The sequence below is a fragment of the Dipodomys spectabilis genome, unplaced genomic scaffold (genome assembly GCF_019054845.1).
Source record: "Dipodomys spectabilis isolate Male_0828 unplaced genomic scaffold, ASM1905484v1 ptg000297l, whole genome shotgun sequence".
NCBI classification, from domain to species: Eukaryota; Metazoa; Chordata; class Mammalia; order Rodentia; family Heteromyidae; genus Dipodomys; species Dipodomys spectabilis.
The window spans coordinates 8155140-8179000 of record NW_024870974.1 but is presented as its reverse complement, the minus strand read 5'-3'; the positions used below and the strand labels follow the sequence as shown (position 1 = coordinate 8179000).

The window sequence follows — 23861 nt, the reverse complement described above, 5'->3', positions numbered from 1 at the left end:
AAAGCTAGTGTTCTACCACTTTGAAACACTTGAAGTTTTCTGGTGGTTAACTGGAGATAGGAGTCTCACAGGCTTTTCTGTCTGCGCTGGCTTTGAACTGCGATCCTCAGATCTCAGTCTCCTGAGTAGCTAGGATTATAGGTATGAGCTATCAGCACCTGGCAAGCTTGAGTTTTTTGTTTTTGAACTTGTAAGCCATGTACTTGTTGACATGCTGACTGGAACAAGACAGACCATAGGTTGATTTTTTCCCCAGACATTGACCAAGAACTGTTGTAGTTCCAGCTCTTTAGACACAGCACAGAACTTGGGGGGATTGCATGATGAATTCAGGAGAACAGTCAATAAAATGAAATCTTGCAGATGTCTTTTTAGCACCTCAGAGATACTTGGGGTGGTTTCAAAGCTGGGAACCCATTTTTCTATTCAAGTCATCTGGCTAACCACTTCCACCCACTGCCTCTCTTTGGCGATGAGAACTTGACCTTTGCTACAGAAGCTTTCTGGGTCACTGAAGGTCACCATCCCTGACTTTCCTTCCGGAGAACACAGGAAGTTCTTCCAGGGTGAGTCTCTATGTGTGACTGTAAGAATCTGCAGCTGGAGGGTTCCAGTATGAACCCTTCAGTCAGACATTAGGCAGGGAACAGCCTCCAGGACTCTTCCCCTCCACAGAAAGGCCAAAGAGAAAGACATCTGGGTACAATTTCTCATTGTCTCTGCTGGAACCAGCATAGAACACCAGTTCTTTCTTTCTACCATGTGGTCCAGAACTCAATCGAGGCTGATGGCGGAGGATAAGAAGGGGGCTTACGGAGAGGATGGATTCCCAGTTTCACACCTCAGTTTCCCCATCTTTGGAACATAATACCGCCGTCCTCTCAAAGTCTAACCTGAGGGGACCCACGGATGGCAGAAGTGAACATGACACCCCTTTTGGAAAGAGCTGCTTTTCCTTTGCAGCACTTTACAGCTGATAACAAATGCCCTTTTATGGGTTGTGGCCATGCAGTGACCATTTGGGGGTGCCCACTGGGCTGGGCCACAGAGGAGGGGCCTCTGTGCTGGTGGAGTTTCCGGGCTGCTCAGTGGCAGCACAGGTAAGCCCTGGGAACCCCAAACTTCATGGTAAGGGTTGGGGAATGGCATAGTTCCTATTCCTAAAAAAGGCTGGGTCCTCATCCACTCCCAGCCCTAACATCAAACACAGCAGGGCTGGCAGGCAGTGTCCTCTGTGTGCTTTGTGGTACATCTTCTTCCCCTGGCCCCCCTGAAGAGGTTAGTAACAATAAAAGCAGGACAGCTAAATTTTCTTGTGAACCAAGATCATCATGTACACATTCCGACTTTTATGCCAGAAATAGATAGCTCTTTCCTGACAGCCGGAATTTGTGAATTTGCTATTTCTAACATTGTATCACTCCCTTCAGACATCAGCAACAAACCAGATGTCAGGTGACCTCTTGTTATCTACAAGAAGTGTCAGTAGACAGCTTCCTAGACATCTAGGGCTCGTGTAACTCAATGATGCAGTTGTATACTTGCATACTCAATGTATAACTCAATGATGGACTCATAAAACAGCCAGGGTTCAAAAGGGTGCTGTTATCACTTGTTTGATGACTTCATTTCAATATCTCTCTTTTTAAATTTTTTAGTTTTCGAGACAGAGTCTCACTACATAATCTAGGCTGGCCTTCAACTTATGGTCCTCCTTGCCTTCCCTTCCTAAGTTACTAGGATCACAGGCATGAGACAAGATTCCTTGAGCACCAACATGTATCACTTAATGTCCTAGGCCTTACAGCCTAAAGGAAGTCAAAACTGTAATGTCATTGAACTGGCTTCCTCATGAGGAGAGACAGGCAATCCATTGTGTACACACGTGTGTGTGTGTGTGTGTGTGTGTGTGTGTGTGTGTGTATGTGTGTGTGTGTGGTGTTTGCCAGTCCTGGGGCTTGAACTCAGGGCCTGAGTGCTATCCCTGAGCTCTTTTTGCTCAAGGCTACTGCTCTACCACTTGAGCCACATCTCCACTTCCAGCTTTTGGGTGGTTAATTGGAGATAAGAGCCTCATGGACTTTCCTGACTGGGCTGGCTTCGAACTGCAATCCTCTGATCTCAGCCTCCTGAGAAGAATTACAGGCATGAGGCATCGGTGCCCAGATGGACAATCTATTTTTAAGAGCATAAATAATAGTCCTTTGAGGTATAAAAACACAAAGGAACAGGGAAAGAAGGGCTGGGGACAGGTGAGGAAGGAGCCTGGAATACACTGGAATGCTGATGGACAGGGTGGCCCTGGGCAGACCAGGAAGGAAAGTATGAATCCGGGTCTCGGGACAAGAGTGGCTTAGGCACTGGAAGTATGGCTAAAAGGCCCTGGGGTGGTGGAATGCTGGCAAGATGGCGAGTCGGGGGCTGTGCATAGGAGAGAAAGCGATGTGGGAGACGAGGGCACGGCCCCCACCACGGCTCTGAGTGAGATGACAAGCTCACTGGGGGGTCTGGAGCAAGGAGCGACACAATCTGCCTTATATGTTTAAAAGGCAAGGACTGTAGCCACAGCTTGCAGACAGGCCTGGGCTAGGACTGGGGTACAAGAGCAGAGGCAGTGCGGAATCAATAATTGGAAGGCGTCACGCAAAGGCAGGAAGGCCAACACGGATGGTGAGCTCAAGGTGGAAGAGTGGAGGTGCACACAGGAAACAAGTCTAGCATCTGCTGACTGAGTGAAAGTGGGCCTAGAAGAAAAGAAAGAAGGTGTCAAGATGACCTGAGCAGGCGGAAGGAGCTAGATGCCATCTCAGAAGAGCAGGGTTGCTGGGGAGTGGGGGGACCTGGAGGATTGTCTTGGATATGTTCCTTTTCATCTTATGTTAATTCTCATCATGTGGTGGGCAACTGGGTGTACAACCAATCTGGAATTCCAATGGGGGTCAGAATCAAGATATGAATTTAGAAGGCAGGAATGATACTAGGGGCACAGGTCCCCTAGGATCTCAACTAGGCTGAGATCCGCTCTCCCCCAATTTAGAGGTCTGAGATGCTAGCAGCGTTGTGCAATAGGAAAAGCAGGTATGTGTGAGCTCTTGGAACACAAGCCTGAGCTTCGTTCTACTGGAAAGGCACCTAAGGAAATGACCTTCCAGGCTCTAGGACCCAGATTGGGATCAATAAGCAATTGTCAGGTTCAACTAGGTCCCAAAACTGGTTAATGGGAAAAACAAACCAAAAACCCATGAAGGATACAGTTTATCTACACGAAAGGATGCAGGAAGACATTCTCATGCAAAACCAGATGGACTGGAAACTGCCAGGCCAAATCATGGAAATACCTAAGTGAATGAGTGTCAGTTCCCAAAGAAATCTAGTGACCCATCACTGGAGTCTGTCCTTGGCCTGCTCACCCTATCAGGGGCTTTTAGCAGTGGTACCAAGTGTAATTGCCATGTGAATGATGGGAGCTTATTCAAATACACTACCCCAGGATCTGCTACACACCTACTGAATTTTAACTTCATATTCATGGCGGGTAAGGGGTCAGGCAAGAGCTAAAGGCAGGCCTGATTTACAAGGAGGAGTCTGATCGATATAGACAGCCGAAGCCACACAGAGGGGAGAAGGGAGTCTGGCAGATGACAGGGTCAGGCTCTAGAGTAATCGCAGAGGGTGGAGAGATGGCCTGACAGACCACTGGGCAAATACGCAGTCTTGCATTTGACTCAGAAAATCAGCCGGACGTGAGGTGGATGAGGGAAAGCAGCCTGGCTGGTGACTAAAGATAGGATTTTCAGTGAACCATGCACTTAGTGATTGACTGTGGGTGTCAAGGCATCTTCAATCGGGGGAGAAGGCACACAGCCCGCTCATACTTTCTATGGCTCCCATGCGTTCTGTCAAAAGAGAACCACCAGGATGGTGAAGCATCTCCCGCCCACAGCCTATGAGGACCACCCAGTGGGAGGATGTTTAGCCTGGAAACTCCAAAGGAAACAGACCACCACCTTAAAATACTCACATGTGGAAAGACTTATTCTGTGGGATGCAATGGGAAAGACTCAGAACTCACGAGTGAAAATTCATGGTACACAATTCTAATGTGCTGAACGTTTTTCAACAGGGAGAGCAACCCAAAGAGACAACTGAAACACAAACTCACTCGACTAGATTTACTGCGATATATTAGTGAATGTAAGCATTTTATGTAAATATGCATATATTCACACATGCGTATATGCATATACACATAAAATGCATATACGATCCTTTCTATGACCAGGTAAATTCACAAGGACTGAATTATGTTGGTTCATCTTTGTCTTCCAGACCAGTACAAGGCCTATCACAGGCTATGTGCTCAATAAATGCTACTTGAATGACCGAGTTCACTAGGGCTGAGGCTGCAGGGGATATTACAGAAGGATTCGATGCTACAGAATTGCCAATGATCCTTCCACACAGCAGATCCTACGATCGCTGCAAAAACTCCAGCTGCACTAGAGACGGTCAGCAATTGCATCTTCAAGATCTATTTATTTCAAATTTAGATAAAAATTACTTAACAATGGTTTCTAATATTCAACGAGGGCTCTGTAAAAGTGATTGCTAGTAGTTGCAAGGCGCAATGACTTCCGCTTCCAGCGCTCTGTGTGTAGGCCACACACATATGTTAAAGCCAGAGCTATTAAGGAAATCCATCCCTCCCGTCCATGTTCCTAGTTCAAGGATTTGACTTTCAAGTGTTCTTTAAAGTAAACAGCCACACATCTTAGTCTAGGAACTTCCTGATTCACAAGCAGGACACATTTTACTCCCTCTTCCTGGAATGTAATCATTATAGATCTCTCTCACTTTACCCAGATCCCTACCTCATGGGTCACATCTCAGAGAGGTCACTGCCAACAACTCCATTGAAAAGAAACTCACTCTCCTCCTACTCTCTAAGAAGCTTGACCCTATATTTAATGTTTCTTGCCAGACCTTGAAGTAGGGAAGCTGGATCTGGCAGGCACCATCTTGGCCACATGGTAGATGATAGGGTATTGGGTTTAACTGGCACCATCTTGTTTCATGGTAGAGGGAGGGAAGTCCCACCTCCCAATGGATACGTGTGCCTGGATTCCTAGAGGCAGGGGCGGGGACTCTGACAATAGGTCACCTGACTTGTCAGTCTTGGGTCATGAACTCTCAAGCTCCTTATGACCTTGCCCCCTAATCTGACCCTATTTAAGTCCAGACCAGCTCAGAGGCCATTACGCCATGCTAGCTGTATGTATGCCTACACCATGTACTGGCTGTATTCTATGACTAGGGCCAGGGCTCCCCAAGCTAGGTGGTCTCATGGCTGAACCCCTTCTTTACTTCCCTTGCTCATGGCATTCTACTAAACAGTAACTGGATGATCTTGGCCAGGTCAGATCAGCTATCTTTTGAGAGCTGGTCTATTTACTATCAGCAGCCATCAAGAAAAAGGGCCTGTCCATTTCCCTCCCAGCACTATCAGCCCCTTACCCTTGATATTTGTGACACATCGCGCATTTTAGAAGTATGCATTTTTTATCAGAGACATTTGAGGCAGCCCATGAAATAACAAGATGTTAATTGTACTTCAAAAAGAGGGGAAAAATAACCAAAAACCTTTCAAATGACCAAATGTCTATTTATTGCTAAAATAGACGATTAATTCATTTAATGCCTTCTAGCATCTTCTTCAAAGCTGAGAGAAATGGACTTTTACTAAAAGAGTTCTAAAAAGCTGTGCTATCTGGCAGTTAACCAAGCGGAGAGTTTCTAAAAGGGAAATTTCTGAGATTCCACCAATACAAATCCCCAAGCTTAACCAGGATGAGACAAGAGCTAATCATAATCCCAGAGATTAGCGTTCAGTGTAAAAGTTTCTGGAGAAAAAAAATATCTCTGTTTTGGGAACTTAATTTGTCTTATGCCATACAGAATCGCGTCCTGCTTCAAAAGGCTGCAGGCTTTCTAGGGAAGCTTATTTTTCATCAATGTTATAGAAGTAGTTTGTAAGTAACTAGGGAGTACCACATGTCCTTTTCTTTTTCTACGATGTTGGGGATCAAACCCAGGGCCTTGTAAAGTACAAGGTGCTCTGCCACGGACTTAGTTACTCAGCTAATGGCACCTATTCAAAGCTCAAGATTTACTTGGCGTTTTGTTTTATGTGGTTTATCTGAACATAATTTTAGAAATCCCCACTAGGATCTGAAGGGGGTTTTTTTGGTCGTTGTTTTTGTTTGTTGGTTTAATGGACCGTCTTAGTTTCTCTCTCTTTACAGTTTACACATTATGGCCCTCAGAACATTTATCACATGAAAGGACTTTTGCTCAGGAGGGTGCAGGCTCCAGAGATAAGGGAATGGGCTTCTGGGAAAAGCTAAGCTGACCTCTTAGTTTACTGGAACTTTTACCCAAACCAAACACTCACTCTTTCAAGGTGGGAAACAGTGAGACTTTACCCTGTGGCCAAATACCTGGAGAGACTAAAAATACTGCAGGAAATTCTACTTCCAAACAAGGAAGCAAAAAGAAGCTTCTAGTCACTTTTGAATTCCAGCAGAGAAAGTGAACAGGATTTAAAAAAACAAAACAAAACAAAACCTAAAAGCTAAGGCAAAGAAGTGTAGTGGAGGTATGAATACAAGGTGTCCATCTCTTTAGGGTGTCCCTCAGAACAGAAACTGCTCACATCAGCTCATCACTGTAACTTAGATATGCTACCCCATATTTCCAGATGTTTCCTTTTACAACAATGTTTGGACCAGCCACTTTGCTTGCAAAACAGAAGCCCTATCACCTGAGACATGCCTCCAGCCATTTTTTAAAGTTATTTTTCAGATAGGGTCTCACGCTTTTGCCCTGGGGCTTTCTGGGTCCTCAATTCTCACATGCATAGAGGCATATTGAATAGCCAACATGTTGGGCCTGAGATATTTCTCTTTTTTAAAAAAATATTTTTTTAATGATCTTTAAGTAGTTGTACAAAGGGGTTACCATGCAACTGATCAGTTTATCAGTACAATGCATCTTGATCAATACTACCCCTTCCACCCACCTGTCTTGAATGTTTCTTAGTACTTACAATTAGCATGAAGGGGGCATTTACCTGGTATTCAAACATGAATGTATGTCTGGCTTCCTTTATGCTATGTCTAGCAGGCTAAAAGATAATGTACTATACAAAATATATTTATTATGGCTTGAATTATCTTCCAAAGTGGAGATACCCCCCCCCCACACACACACACAACAAAACAGGTGTATGATCTTTATAAGCATTACTGAAATTCTTGGGCCTGAGTGAGGAAATATCACTAAAAATATAGATCTCTAGCTAACTCATCAAATTCCAACCACATTCTCTGTGGTAATGAATATTGTTACTGTTTTCAGACCTGTTTAGACAGTTTAGAATTCCACAGTTCTTTAGAATTCTAAAGTCCTTTAGAACCCCACATTTAATTTCCAAGAACACAATCTTCATGAAAAGATCCATGTTTCTTTTCCCCCTGAGGTGGTCAAAGGCAAAAAGAGACATACATACAGCTGTGGACCAACACACACGTGTTTGTGATGTTCAACTTACTTTTTCATTCCACGCCCACAGTCCAATTCCAAGAAATGTTATTCCCAAAAACTAAAAGAAAAAAAGAAAGCGGTGTAAGTATAAGCTAAACACCATAGTTTTTATACATAGACAAAAGAAAGATTTCAATGAACTCTTGTCATTTTACCTACCTGGGAAGCAGCTTTTTCTAAAACCCCCAAATCATCTTTTAACTGTATTTTTTTCTTGTCTTTTCTCTTGGTACTGGGGATCAAACCCATGACGTTACATTTGCTAGGCAAGCACTTTGGCACTGGGCTCCATCCCAGCCCTCAAAGTATCTTTTAGAGGAAGAGAACTATCATAACCGCTCCACCTAAACTTATTACAGAACTAAGGAGGATTGGAGACACTAGGGTGCTGAGAAGCCATTCAAATTATGAAGAACATTAATCCAGTAGAATCCTGAGTGAAATGAAAAGTTATTGATAATGCAGGATGCAGGATGCCTTTGAAGGTAGAAGAGTAGGAAGTGAGTGGCTCCAGCGATCATTAGCAAATGGACACACAGGCTGTGCATTTTGAAGAGGTTAAGAGGGGGTACAGGAGCCCCATGTCCCTCAGCAAACTCTCCCTCACTCCTTCAAGAGGAGCAAGAAGCAGGGACCAGCTGCTCATGCCTATAAGTCCTAGCTACTCAAAAGGCTGAGATCTGAAGATTGAGGTTCAAAACCTGCCTGGGCAGGAGAAAGTTCATGAGACTCTTTTCTCCTGTTAACCACCAAAAAGCCAAAAGTGGAGCTGTGGCTCAATGGTAGAGTGTCAACTTTGAGTGAAAAAGCAATGGGACAGCTCCCGGGCCCTGACCTCAAGCTCCAGTATGAGTACAAAACCAAAAGGACCAAGCGTCTTATGAAGTTCATTGTGATCCAAAGAACATCCTAGATTCTTGTTTGCCAGAAACTTAAGTTACAGTGCAGAGAACTTTTCCTTCTTGCTAATGAACCCTCAGTGTTCTCACTTCATGCCTCAACTGGCAGGCCTGAACAAACACTCAGCCCTGCAGGGGCTCAAGCCATCCTTGCCTACCTAGCCTACCCTCTGCCAATTAGCTGCATGGATGACGTGGGGGACAGGACAGAGCAGTTGATGACTGAGAAAAAGACATTTTAATGAACTTTCACTGATCCCATCTGTTTTACCTTTACAATTTTTTTTTTTTTTAAAGTTGGCCGTGGGGCTTGAACTCAGGACCTGGGCACTGTCCCTGAGCTCTTTTTCCTCAAGGCTAGTGCTCTACCACTTGAGCCACAGCTCCACTTTCGGTATTCTGATGTTTAATTGGAGATGAGTCTCACCGAGTTTCCTGCCGGGCGCTGGCTTTGAGCCTCAATCCTCAGATCTCAGCCTCTTGTGTAAGTACAATTATAAGTGTGAGCCACCAGCGCCCGGTTCTCCTTTACATTTTTAACATCTCTTAAATCTGGACTTTTTGTTGTTGTTGTTGGTTGAGGGGCCTGAACTCTGGGTCTGGGCGCTGTCCCCCAGCTCTTCAGTTGTAGACTAGTGCTCTACCACTTGAGCATCAGCCCCACTTCTGGCTTTTTCTGCTTATGTGGTGCTGAGGAATTGAACCCAGGGCCTCATGCATGGCAAGACAAACATTCTGCCACTGAGCCACCTTCCCAGCCCCAAATTTGGCCATGTTTTAATATGATGGTATCTCACACTATAGTTGATTCCGTTCCCTTGATAGTCCTTCAAATGATAGCATATCTCCTGAGACATCGATTGAGATACATGGTATAGAACTGTTCACTCACTGAGAGCCAAATAATGAGGGCATGGCTGGCCATGGAGGAAAGTAGATCCTACACCTCATCTCTTTCAAGAGCAAGTCTGAATCTCCTTTGCAAACACTGAAGTGAAGGGCAGGTGGGCAGAGTGACAGCAGCTTCAGTCTGGAGGCAAGAGCCCATACTGTTTACTTTGCTAACATCTTGATTAAGTTAAATGTCAGAAAAGCTGTCCACTGAGAGCATGTGCAGAGACCACGAGAGGGAGGGTGGTTATTTATTCTTTACAGTTGCAGGGAAAGCTGAAAACCATTTATCTGGCCAGGTTCTTACCATGCACTACAAGGAGTCCCTGATGGATTAACCCATAATAAATCCAAGCAGGGGCTAGGGGCTGGTAATCCTAGCTACTCAGAAGGCTGAGATCTGAGGATCATGGTTCAAAGCCAGCCCAGACAGGAAAGTCCATGAGACTCTTATCTCCAGTTAACAGCAGGAAGTGGAGCTGTGGCTCAAATGGTATAGCATTAGCCTTGAGTAAAAAAGCTAAGAGACAGCTCCCAGATTCTGAGTTCAAGGCCCAGTACTGGCACAATAGTATGTAAACAAACAAATAAGTAAATCCAAGCAGGGCTGGGAAAATGGCTAGAACAGTTACAGAAGGGACTAAGAAAGCCAACTAACCACTCTGAGATGTGGTGTTTTCAACAAACAGAACTTCCCTGACAACAGCACGTGATCCGTTCTGCACCTGGGTATAGAAGAGCTTCATTATGTCTTTGGTTTGGCAAAAACCCACTCCATTCTCCCCACCCTTGTCCCTATGGAGTTTGGGGGGGCGGGGGTGTACGGGCACATCTGTCTTCCAAGTTAAAGATTTTTTGTATTCAACGTCTTGACAGCAACACTGTGACCTGCCTTTCCACTACACTGACCAGAATAAGATTTCACATGACTTTCCAGACCCCAAACAACAACACAAGCAAAGCACAAAACCAAAACAACGCAGCAGATTAGTCATGTTTACAGACGCTGGGAAACTGACAAGTGAGGCACCGGCATTCAGGCTCAGACCTTCTCATGTTCCCAGTTCTCATCTCATGTGATTTCCAGTGCTAAAGCTCTTCCTAGACACCTGTGCGAAGGTTCTCTGGGTGGGGTGGATGGCATAGGCCACTGTGGCTAACAATCTCTCTTGTTGTTGAAGAGAGTATGTGTGTTACTGCGGAGGCCCCACACAATTGTAAAGTTCTTGTGTTTACTACATACCATGCACGGTGCTCAGAAGTTTGTTGGCAATGTCTCTTTGAAAGTTTTCACAACAAAGGGACTACAACCCAACATTCGGCTTATGAGTACAGCATATCTTGTTTAATATCACCCCTTCCAACATTCTCATCCATCCCTCCCGACGGCTTTGTACCACTGCTTAAAAGTAATAAGAAGGATAACAATTAAAGAATAAAGTTTTGCACAACAACTTTACTTTGAAATAGGCATGATTGTTACCCCTTTTTTAAGAAAGTAGGAAATGAGGCTCAGAGAGTTTTGAGAACTTGTTTCTTGGCACATGATCACTAAGTGAGGGCGTAAAGATTTGTTTAACAAAGGCATCCATCCCCCAAGAAAAAACCTGTGGCATTCAGGTTCGAATTATACAGGATATAATCAGGACATCATATCTCCTGCCCCTAGCAAGAAAAGGAGAAGTTGAAGAGGTAAAAGAGACAAAACTCATGTGTTCAACGGTTGTAGAACAAGGCACAGTGGCCTATAATCCCAGCATCATGGGAGGCATAGAGAGGAGGACCATGATTCAAGGCCAAACTGGGGGGTGGGGGACAAGTCAGACCTTATGTCAAAAAAGAAGCCAGTTGTGGTAAACTTGCCTGTAATCCCAGTTCCAGGGGAGGTAGAGATATACAATTCACAGTCCTAGACCAGCCCCATACAAAAAGCAAAGATCATAGAACTCTACCTGGAAAATAAACTAAAGCAAAAAGGGCTGGGGGGATACAAAAGCGCTAGAATCCCATAGAAGGAAGAACGGTAAGGCGGAGGGTCAATTTTTTTTTCCTCTTTACATAAAATTCTCTCTCCTCTTGGCACTTTGCAAAACACATTTTGCTTTCACAAATCATACCAAATCGCTTGGAGACCAACCACTGGTTTTCCACAAAGAAGAGCAGGTTAACAAAAATAAACTAAAAATACAGATGTCAAAAAAAGACCTAGAGATGATTTCCCTTTACAATCACCATTTCCTGCTCTGGCTGCGCCTTTCCAAAAGGGTTTAAGGAACTTGGAAAGAGAGCGCAACTTGAAGTTAGGCTACGCATCCGTACCTAGAGCCAGCAGAAAGAGCAAGGTGGAGCAGGGACTCCGGCATACATGCCTTCAGCGCTGCATCACAGCGGACGCCCTCCCAATTACTCTCCAGCCCATATGTTTTGTTTTAAAATCAAGTCGTTCCAGCTTCAAATAATTAAACAGACAAGAGCCAAGAAACAGACAGGCACGCAGCACTTGAAGCACATGCAGTCTCCTTTCCCTCGTCCTGAAGAAAAGCCCATAAACCACCACACTGACCTCATTGTGAAACCCGGAGAGGCCGATTTACAGGGAACAGCCGAAGAGCAGCTTTCTCTCCTCTTGAGACAGAATCAAAACCAAATCCAAGACATTTCCCCACAAGGCAACAGATGCAAATGTGCACTACAAATGTTTCTGCACCCCATTTTTTTGATGCCGAATAACAATCATTTTGCCAACCGTGGCTGAATATTAAATCTGAGTGAAGGTGCTGGTTTTGTTCTATTCATTGTTTGGGATGCAACCCAGGACTTCAGACATCACTAGGCAAGTGCCGTACCACTGAGCTACAACCCGGCCCTAAAGTTCTGGGGTTCTTGTTTTAGTGTGTGTGTATATGTGTGTGTGTGTGTGTGTGTGTGTGTGTGTGTGTGTGTGTGTGTGTGCATGCGCGCACCAGTACTAGGGCTTGAACTCAGGACCTGGGTTCTGTCCCTAAGTCTTTTCACTCAAGGCTGATGCTCTACCACTTCAGTCAAACTCATCTCCTGCTTTTTGCTGGTTAAGAGTCACATGGACTTTATTTTTTAGCCTGGGCTGGTTTTGAACCATGATTCTCAGATCTCAGCCTACTGAATAGCTAGGATTACAGGTATGAGCCACCAGCACCCAGTCTAAGGTTCTGTTTTGAAGATGTGTGAGTTCCAACAGGACTACTCTCCAGTGTGGGAAACCCAAGCTATGGAGCACGTGAAATGCAGCTAGTTAGAGTTGAAATGCCAGGAGTTAAGAGCACACTGGACCTGAAGATGTAGTATGACTCAAAAGAATATAAATAACTCATTAATGGTTGTTTTGTTGTTTATTCCATGTTAAAATGGTAATATTTCAAACTTATTGGAGAATTTATCAGATCTATCAATTAAATATTATAATTAATTTCACCTGTTTCATTTTTCCTTTTACCATTGGAAAACGTAAATTACATTTGCCACTTGCATTATATTGAATAATAAGGAGAATCTGAACACAGCAATCCCATACACTTATTAACATCAATTTACAGATGAGAAACCATGCTTAGAAATAGCATGTATTTCTCCCAAGAACACACAGGCAGATACCTTATTTGAGTTGCTCAGGAAATCAGACTTCTTAGCCCAAGCTCAAAGTATCATAGTACATGGCAGGTCCTGGTGGCTCATGCCTGTAATTCTAGCTACTCAGCTAGGTATGAGAATGAGGATCATGATTAGAAGCCACCCTGGGCAGGAAAGTCTATGAGACTCTTATTTCCAATTAACTACCAAAAAGCAGAACGCAGAGCTGTGGCTCAAGTGGTAAAGTGCCAGCCTCAAGTAAAAAAGCTAAGGGGCCGCATCCAGCCCTGAAGTTCAAGCTGTGTGTGTGGCTGGCACACACACAAACACGTGTACAGACAATACACATGCGCACACACGTAAAGTACAGGTTGACTGTCTTTTATCCAAAATGCACAGGATCTGAAGGCTTTCAGATTTCACAGGAATATTTCCATAGACTTTACTGCTGGCATGTATAGAATACAAAACTCCAAACCTTTTTGGCATCAATTAGCACCCAAAGAGTGTCAGGTTTCAGACTGGGGATGCTCTTACCTGTGCTCTCCTAGTGTGTATAAACTGTCTGTGGAACCTGCTCAGGGATAGGGAAATGTAATGAACTCACCCAAAGGCTCTAAACTGCTCTTTGAGTATGGGATCCTGAGAGGTATGTTTCTATGGCGTGGGATAGTCGCTGTCAGTGGGAGCAGTAGGTGATGTGCGGATGGAAGTTGCCAGACTAGGCAGAACAAGGGCCAGCACAGCTGGGGAGAAAACGGCCCAGGAGAGGGGCTGAGTTCTAAAAAGGCACATCTGGTCCCCTTCCCAGGCGGAAGAATTCTTCCAAGTCAGCTTGAGAGACCACTCATCGCCTACAGTGATCTCACAGACCAGTAAGAAAGTAATTATAATCAAATAATCAGAGTCCAAAGTAAAACCTGCCCAATGGTGTTACACAGAAGAAGCAGCTAAGGTCCAGGAAGGTTGTAAGATTTGAGCAAGCGAACCCAGAGTTCTTAAGTGAGAGTTCTGAAAGATAATCAAGAAAAGAGGTGCCCAGCACTGGTGGCTCATACTCGAAATCCTAGCTACTACAGGAGGCTGACATCTGAAGGATCGCAGTTTGAGGCCTACCCAGGCAGACAAATCTGAGACTCTTATCTCCAACGAACCATCAAAAAGTTGGAACTAGCCAGATGTTGGTGGCTTATGCCTGTAATCCTAGCTACTCAGGAGGCTGAGATCTAACATCATGGTTCAAAGCCAGCCCAGGAAGGAAAGTCCATGAGACTCTTATCTCCAATTAACCACCAGAAAACCGGAAGTGGCACTATGGCTCCAGTGGTAGAGTGCTTGCCTTGAGCTGAACAGCTCAGGGACAGTGCCCAGGCGAGTTCAAGCCCCATAACCGACAGAAGAAGAAAAAAAGTTGGAACTAAATGCTGCACTGTGAGTGGAAAAGTAAGCGACAGGTTGAGGCCCTGAGTTCAAGCCCCAGTACTGGCACAAAGAGGGGCTCATGGACTTTTTCTTAGCTACGTTCTGATTCTGCACTCTGACAAACGCCAGTTCTGGGAGACTGGTGGCACAATCCACACTAGTGTGCTAAACACTAATAAAATACACGTCATGACAGAACAGCAACTAATTTCAGTTATCCCCAATGGGGATATGGCTATATCAAAGAAGTAAGCGTGGGCTGGTGGAAAATTCAATGCACACAAAGTCAATCCTGCTTTTGCCACTGGGTCCTGGTGTCCTCATTTGTTATACACACTGTCCTGAATCCCCATGATAAAAGGGCAGGGCAGCTAAAGATTTCAGAAGAAGGCATTCCTCATCCAGGCCTGGTCGATGTTTGCTGCTAACACGGTTTTCAGTGGGGCCTGAGCATACTTTGCCTGCTGATCTCCAACTCCACCCTTTTCTGGCTCTAAGATCATGGAAAGGCTCTTCCTTCACATGACAGCAGCCATCTAAGGGTTTAGGTCAATCAGGAAATCACACAGACTAAAATTCTGCTCTTCTGGAGTTGACACGCTAGTCGTCAAGTGCAGAGAGAGAATGAGATGAAAGGAGAGACATAGAAAGTACAAAGCAACGTGAAAGTACCAAGGGGCAAGGAAAGTCTCCATCAAGCAAGCAACACATCAGAACATGATTCTAACTATGGGATGGTGTAGGAGGATGAGGGAAGAGGCGATTGGAAGGAAGGATGGACAATGAAGTTGGCATAAAGGTTTAAGACAAGTGTTGATCAGCAGCACACAGCTGGTGGAGAGGGTAAAAGCACTGGACGATGGTTCTGAGCATGGCCAAGACACCATGATGGAGACTGTGGGTGCAATGAATACTGATGATTAAAAACCTGAAAAAAAAGAAAAGACAGGAGCCAGGCACCGGGGGCTCACGCCTGTCATCCTAGCTACTCAAGAGGCTGAGAGCTGAGGATCACGGTTCAAAGCCAGCCCAGGCAGGAAAGTCCGTGAGACTCTCATCTCCAATAACCCCCCAGAAAACTGTTAAGTTCACTGTGGCTCAAAGTGGCAGTGCCTTGAGCAAAAAGAGCTCAAAGACAGCGCTCAGGCCCTGAGTATAAGCCCCATGACAAAGAAAGAAAGGGGGGGGGGGGGAGGGAGGGAGGAAGGAAAGAAGGAAGGAAGGAAAAAGGAAGGAAGGAAGGAAGGAAGGAAGGAAGGAAGGAAGGAAGGAAGGAAGGAAGGAAGGAAGGAAGGAAGGAAGGAAGGAAGGGAAGGCAGGCAGGGAGGCAGGGAGGCAGAGAGGGAGGGAGGGAAATGAAGGGAAGGAAGTCAGGAAGGCAAGAAGGCAGGGAAGCAAGGAGGCAGGGAGGGAGGGAGGAAGGAAGGGAGGAAGGGAGGAAGGAAGGAAGGAGGGAGGAAGGAAGGAAGGAGGGAGGGAGGGAGGGAGGCAGGCAGGCAGGCAGGCTGATTGGCAGATGTCAGGGGAATGGGGGGCCCAAGCAAAGTGAGTAGTTTGTCCTGGGCCCTGTGGCAGAGGCAGGACCAGATGGAGAACATAAGATGGTGGGAAAGAACTCAGGCTGCGGTGGGCTTCACAGGCCACGGTAAGAACTGTGGCGTCTCCTCTGAGACAAAAAGAACTCAGACACTCTTCTCTCTGAACTTCCTTATCACTGGCAGGAAGGGCCCTTGTTTAGAGGGCACTCTGTCCGACTGTGTCCCACTGTGGCCTACTGTAAGAATGTCGGGGGCTGTGTTAACAGGTGTGTGCACCCACGCAAAGCAGACACATCTGCCCTCAGCCTAATTCTTTCCTCTGAGACTGCCAGGATGGAATATGTAAGTATCCCTGCACACTCAAAACAAACACACTTTGATTCCCTTCCAGAGCAATTCTGGTTCGTGAGTTCTGAGTGTGTGCTTCAAAAGTCTTGAAATCCACTAGTTTTGCAATTATGCATGAAAAGTTTTTCCCTTATCGGGGCTCACGGGTAGACTAACTTTACCACTTTTGCTTCTGGACCGTTATACCCGTCCTGTTGTGGAATCTTTCTGAAAGAATGCGGGATATCCGTTATAACCGTTACTCTTCTCAGTCTATATTTCCCTCCCTGGAAATTGCCCCACCCACTGGGGGTGGTCCCTGCAGTCCACTTCCTGAATCCTGAATCAAAAAAAGCTAGCTATTCATCCAACACCAGGCTGAATCACATAGCCCGGTTCCTAGGAGTCTGGAATTGGATACAGTAGATCCTGGTGGCCTCCGTTTCCATAGGACAGAAGAGATGGGAAGATTGTAGGAAGAGTGTTCAGACATGGAGAGCAAAGAGCGACCGAGAATAAGTCGTGTTCTTGGCTACTTCTGGCTCTTTCAGGCTGCACTCCCTGATAGGGTACGCCATGCAATGCCCTAGGATTTCTATTGTCAGGAACCCTCTCAGCTGCAGCTACTCTGGGAGCCTTCTGTTGCTTGCAACCTAAAGGATCTAAGACATAAATAGGGGAACAGATTAAGGTCCTCATGGTTTGTTCTCTGCAAGCTCACTGTGAACTCCAAACCATTCAGAGGCAGGCCCCCAAAGCAATGGTGCTGGCACTCATGGTGTCCTGGCAGAGGGGGTGGTTCCTTTTCCAACTGGGTAGAAGCAACAGCTGTTCTGAGGTGTTCCTGTTACTTGGTGTGTGAGTGACTGTGTATAATTCAGCCACATGCCATCTGAAGGGAAGAGCAGATCTGTGCTTGCTTGTTGAATTATGGCAGCAGAATGCAAAACAGCTTGATTCTGAGGAATGAATCCTGAAACCGTATCTCACAGGAAAGCTTCCCTTTTGGAGGTCCCCAAGCCTTACAGACCTGTATCCTTTCCTCTTGTTTCCCCCCTAAAAGGATGAGTTTTCTTTGCCCTTGCAGCACAAGGAGGAAGGCCAGGGTACCCTTTAAAGAAACATCCGCCATCAGGGACAGTCTTGTTTGGAAACTCCTTTGTGAAGAGTTTGGGGTTGACATTTTGGCAAGAACTAGTCATCTGAGATGTGAAGGGAAAGAAAAGGGGAGGACTATGCGAGCAATAAACTGATATTCTTGGAAATCACCCAAGCAATGCAGGCACGTAAAGAGGAACATGAAAGATTAGCTATCCACTCTTGGATGGAAACATGGAGGCTTCACATGTACAGGCCACTAATCTTTGCTTGTCTCAGAAAAAGAAGGCTCACCCTGCCGGGGCTCTTCTATCTGTAACCCCCTGATTAGAGACAGCCAAGGCTGAAATACGCAGAGGGCCGTCCTGATGCTGAAGACTGAGGAAGGAAGGATTTTCAAGTACAGGCATGAGAAACAAGTTATCTGTAGACACACATCAGCCTTTGTGGGAATATGCTCTAGCTGTTTACATTAAACAGCCAAGAGGAGCGGGGCTTGCTAATGGCATCTTTGAAAGTTGAGTATTCTCAGATGCACAGCTTTCCTGTTGAAATATCTTGACCAAAAAAAAAAATACATGAGTTAGGCATGAGTTAATTGGGATAAAAGGCAGAATAGGATTACTCTTTTTGAAAGCACTAGTAGGATTATAACATTCGATTTCTTTAATGAGTATCTTCAGTAGACATCAGGCACTGTGCTAGGTGCCAAGGGTAGAAAGGTGAATGAGCCCACAGATGATTTCCTTCCTTAAAGAGCTAATGGTTGGCATAAATGCAGCCACCTCAAGTGCAGTGAATGGAGCCTTCCCAGAGTCACAGAAGGGTTGCCATAGAAACACAGAGGCCATGGGATGGAGAGCGGGCAGAGGAAGCTTCCTGGGAAGTAAGGAAATGTATTTTAAAGGGAAGGCAGTGACAGACCCTCACCAGAAGACACGCCAGCTTATGCACAAGGATCAAAGCCTGAAACAGCATGCTTCTTCCAGAATCTTCCACCAGGCTCCCAGCAGGCTGAAGTTCCCACCCTGAGCAGCACACCAGGGGATGTGTTAGAATTCGAACTCTCTAAGATCCTTATGGTGGGCCAGGTTCCATTTTACAACATGCCCTTAAGGTACTTGTGAAAGTGTGAGAATTTCTAGACCAGAGTGCTAAGCAGGGCTGTGACCAGCACGCTGTGCATTGTGGGTATGCAGAGACCATCAAGCCTGGGGATACCAAATGAAGAGTTTAAGCAAAAATAGTGACAGGAGCCAGCCAGGCACTGGTGGCTCATGCCTGTAATCCTAGCTACTCAGGAGCCAAGATCTGAGGATCACAGTTCAAAGCCAGCCTGGGCAGGAAAGGCCGTGAAACTTATCACCAATAAACCACCAGAAAACTGGAAGTGGCGCTGTGGCTCAGTGGTAGAGTGCTCTCCTTGAGCTGAAGAGCTGAGGGACAGTGCTCAGGCCCAGAGTTCAAGCCCTATGACCAACAAAAATAAATAAATAAAATAAAAACAGTGACAGGGATCAGATTTGCAGGGAGTGTGACTCAGCCTGAGAGGTCATTATACAATTCACAGACAGAAGGCCACCGGCTAACTGAACAGAATGAAGACAGAAGAAGAGGAGACCCCTTGGGACTTGGTGACAGGGGGAAGGACGTAAAGTTGAGATAGCAACCCATCAATCAGCAGGTCTGGCTTTGAACTCCAAATACGTGAATGTGGACAAGTGGCCTAGTCTCTGTGACAGAGGCATGGATTTCCCTGAAGCTTTTGTTTGGTGTTGGGATTTGAACCCATGGTCTTGCTCATACCTAGCACATTGCTCTGCCACTTAGCACCTCACCCGCCCCTCCCCAGCCCTTCCTAGACTTTTAGCTTAATCAACGTGGTAGGCTATTGGGGTCGTATTGAAAGCAAGGAATGCTAGAAGGGGAGACTCCTTAGAGGGGAAAGTTGTATTTATTCTTTGTTCACTTCTAGATTTAAAATTTTTTTTTGCCATAATGGGATTGTAAAGATCAGACTGGGGGGCTGGGAAGGTGGCTCAGTGGTAGAGCGCTTGCATGCATGAGGCCCTGGGTTCGATTCCTCAGCACCACATAAGCAAAAAGAAAAAAGCTGGAAGGGGTGCTGTGGCTCAAGTGGTAGAGCACTAGCCTTGAGCTGAAGAGCTGGGGGACAGCGCCCAGGCCCAGAGTTCAGGCCCCATGACGGGACCCCCCCCCACCCAAAAAAAGATCAGACTGGGGCAGGTTAGCACCAAGTGAAAGGTAGGCACTGATATGGAGCTGTTCCAGAGGGTACAGCAAGGGCCAGGCTGCTCCTGCACTGGGAAGAGTTCAGGTTTCACCACTTCCTGGTCATTGAACCTGTATTGCTGGGCCTCTTTCTGCTTAAACATGGCGAGTAGTGGCATCTACCTCATTAAGTCTGCTATGGTTTGAATGGGCTCCTAGGGTGTGCTATTGGGACTGTCTGTGGGCCTTTAGGAAATGCCAGGTTCATGGATGGTGTACCCTTAAGTCCTCTCCTCTCCTCTCCTCTGCTCCCTGGGCTCATGAGATGAGTGGTTTTGCTCTGCCCTGGGCTTCCCAGAACCTTAAACCAAAATAACCCTTTCCTTTGGATATGTCAATTGCCTCAGGTAGTTTCTTATAGCAATAGGAAGCAAATACAAGGTCATTAAGAAGACTAGACAAGATAATACATGGAACAGCAGCTTACCAAAGAGCAGGGCACCTTGAGATGCTGAATAGTACTTGTTTCTGTAGTGGTAACAGTCACATACAGAGCCCTAGAGCAAAAGGGAGCAAGGTACCATCCTAGAGCACATTAGCATCGATGTAGGAGCATGCGGAGTCAACGTGAAGCGGAGACAGAGGAGAAGTGGATAAAAGGTCATTAAGAATCAAGACACTGAGGTGCCCCCAAACCCAGAGAATAGTTACACACTAGAGTCCAAACATAAAGTGCAGGATTTGATAAGAAAAACGTTCAAACAATGGGACAGTCCCATTAACCTGACATTAAAACACAAGAGAGAATGGGCAGCAGTCAAGAAAATAACTTCCCTTAATGAGAATTAGCCCCGCGCCCCAGCACCGCCACTAGACACAGGCCCCTGGACCGGAGTCACCTTTGTCCTGCCCTAATGATTCTCAGAATCTACTCTCAGGAAGGCAATTTGGCAATGGATCGCAAAACCAGTGATTGCTGGGTACCAGGTAACCTTCAGTGTGGTGCGAACTGGCTCTGTCACTTTGCTCAGGTAACTGAGTGTCCTCAATTGGAATTAAACACCTGTCCCAGCTACACAGAACTGGGTTATCAAACACGGGGAAGAGGGTTTTAAAAAGGGTAAGCTATATAGATACATGAAAGGATTAAAATAGCACACTCCATCCATCTGCTAACATCACAGAGATAGACGTGGTAGCTACTTGGCTCTGTCATCCGGCCCATATGTTGCCCTTAAAAACTCAGTACCATCTTGGGGAGACATTTTTCATAGTTTTGCACTCTTTTGGCCTTCCTGTGTAGCCCAGTCTGGCCTGGAACTTGCAATCTTCCTGCTTCGGCCTCCTGACTGTTGGGATTATAGGCATGCATCTATGTCATGCCCATTCATGAGTAAGACAGTTGGAATTTTTCCTTCAAGGAAAAGCTGCATCATAGACAGCTAGGTTGAGAAGATAGGATGTGGTCTCCACCTATTAGATAGGCTTGCTGCCCATTATAGAAGACTCACGTTTCCTAAGCCTAGGGTTCGTCTGCAAAGCGGTGTCACCTGACCTCTCTGCGTTACCCTGGAAGAATCGGGGCCCAGGGAAAGCTCACAAGAATACTGTCCTAATGAAGTCGTGTGTCTCTGCCCTAGCATCCAAGGATCTGGGGCAGGAAAGCTGGTAAGTGAGCATATAGGGGATAATCTCAGACCCTGCAGAGCTCTGGTGCCTCACACTTGGTGCTACTACTTGGTGTTTCCTTGCCAGCCAATGCTGGTGCTTCAACCCTAGTTCTCTGACTGTGGCTGCTGGGGCAGTCCGAGCTCAGGTTGCTGGAGAGATACTAAGTAAAGACCATTTCTTGTGCTTTCTGAAAAACCTAATTCAAGGTTCCTCTCTGCACCCATATGTTTTCAAATTTCGTTCTGTTTTCTTCCCATTTGCTGTTATCTACCTGATTTTGTTGGGGGGGGAGGTGAAGCAGGGGAGGCAATGCTAGGCACTGAATGCTCAGTTTCATGTGCTTGTGTATGCTGGGCAGCCTCCCCACTCCTGAGCTACTTAGAGGCCCTCTTCTTTTCTTTTCTCGTCTTTTCCTTCCCTCTTTCTCTCTTTCTCTTCCTTTCTTTTTCCTTTCCTTCCTTCCATCCTTCTTCCTTCCTCTCTTTTTTAGGTGGTACTGGGTTTTGAACTTAGGGCTTCACTCTCATTTGGCTAGTGCTTTTATCACTTGAGCTGTACCTCTACTCTGACTTTTTTGCTGGTGAATTGGAAATAGAGTCTTGCAGACTTTCTACCCAGACTGGCCTTGATTCTCCAACCTCCAGATCTCAGCCTTTTGAGTGAGCCACGGGTACCTGGCCCCTCTTTTCTAAAATCCATTAAGACATTTGAACATGTACAGAGGTAAAGGTGTCACTCAACAGATACGTGTCAATACAAGATTCCTTCATTTTAAAATGCTCTCATTTACTGTAAATACTTAAAATTCCTAAGAAATGATTGATATATGACATATATTTTAGTAAATGGGCTTTTTAGTTACAGATAATTGTGTTATTTATATATATATATATATATAGAGAGAGAGAGAGAGAGAGAGAGAGGAGAGAGAGTTATATAGTGTCTGCCTAACTTATATGTCCCCTCCCCATGAAGGGCTCTTCTCTACCTCTCTCTCTCTCTCTCTCTCTTTCTCTCTCTGTTTCTGTCTCTGTCTGTCTTCTGTCTGTCTGTCTGTCTCTCTCTGTGTCTGTCCCTGTCTGTTTTCTGTCTGTCTGTTACTGTATCTCTGTCTGTCTCTGTTTTTGTCTGTCTCTGTCTCTGTCTCTCACACACACTATTCAGGTAAAGCGACACTACATAAAACCATATTTGGACTCCCCATACCCAGTTAGAATTCAGAATACTTCAAATGAACTCATATCGACAGCATTAATAACAAAAGCTTCTAAGAAGCCATGTTTGAGAACTTTAAGTTCATATTAAACTAGGAATGAAACTTCCCCTCCTGGGCCTTTTGCTACTTCTTAAGAACACCACCCATGCTTCGTCCTAGGAAGATGGTGTGAACAGCCATCAGAATTTCTAATCCGGGACTCAGCCAGTCAAGGGAAGAATGAAGGCAGGTGTCTTCATTTCAAGCACTTCTTTACAGTCCACATTCACGCTTAAAATTCCCTTAATAGTTTTACTGGCTTGACGTCATCTCTTGGATCCTTTATAGTCAATCAAAATGTAAAAAGTCTGGAGATGAATGCAGGGTCGGAGCAGCACACCCTGGAGATCCCAAATTCATTGATTATCATGTGAAAGAAGGCCTAGAGGCAATTAGTCCTTTGTTGTGGATGACAAATAACCTCCGTATAAAATGCACTGCACACTGAGGCATCTTTGATCATCTCACTGGCTCAGGGACTCACAAAGGAGGGGGGACGAGGGATGTCTGAAAACAAAAGGGCAGCCTGCCGGCACCATTTAGTTATTTATTCTGTATGTTCAGCTCAGTTTTTCCTCTTTCCAACTTTTCATGACACTATAAAAAGAAAAGGAATGGATTCCTTTCAGCCAAGAGCATCTGCCCAGCATACTAAGAGGTACTGGCTTCACACACAACCCACCCACACCACCAGATACCAACGCGCGCTCTCTATTTAGGCATGGGGAAATGGGTTTTGACAAATCAGTCCTTCACAAGAGTTTCTTTTCTTCCAAGAGTTGGGGGGGACACAGACTCTTGGAAGGTAATTTGCATACAGGACTGGCTGCAGCCAACCACTCTCAGCTTCAAGATGGAAGGCTCATTCCCAACCGGCACTGCTTTGGAAACCATCCATGTGCGTGCACTCTGGAATTTTCCCATTGTGTTAGAATTGTTTGGGAGAGTCTCCTGCTGAAGAACAGCAGGAGGGAGATGAGTAAGCTGTGTTTGTTCCCTCTGGATCAAAGATATGCATACCTTCTTGTTCTCTGAGTAAAAGCAGCATGATATTAAAGTGGTTGGAAGAGGGCTGGGGCAGTAGAAAGTGGTAGGGCAGATGCCCAGCAAGTGTGCAGGCTCTCAATTCAAAACTAGCAAAGAAATAAGATGGTTTGAAGATGTAAAATTATGTGCTACAGATCAAGTGCTTCTAACATGATTTAGGAATTCAGGGAAATATTTAAAAACCAACGTGGAGATAAGGATTGTATCATAAGAAATTAAGACTGTTGAACCTTTCCTTCAGGTAAAAGAAAAAGTATATAAAAGGGCTGTATA

General features: G+C 45.5%; 1 protein-coding gene across 2 annotated transcripts in view; it reads right to left on the bottom strand.

Moving 5' to 3' along the window:
• Tspan5 (tetraspanin 5) overlaps positions 1 to 23861 on the bottom strand; it is a 161967-nt gene that overhangs the window by 38619 nt on the left and 99487 nt on the right. For both annotated transcript variants that reach the window (XR_006151075.1, XM_042701585.1), the window contains exon 2: positions 7610 to 7660. Coding sequence is in view for 1 of the 2 variants with exons in the window: in XM_042701585.1 (XP_042557519.1) it covers positions 7610 to 7660 (51 nt within the window). In the remaining variant the exon portion in view is untranslated. The remainder of the gene's footprint in view (positions 1 to 7609; positions 7661 to 23861) is intronic.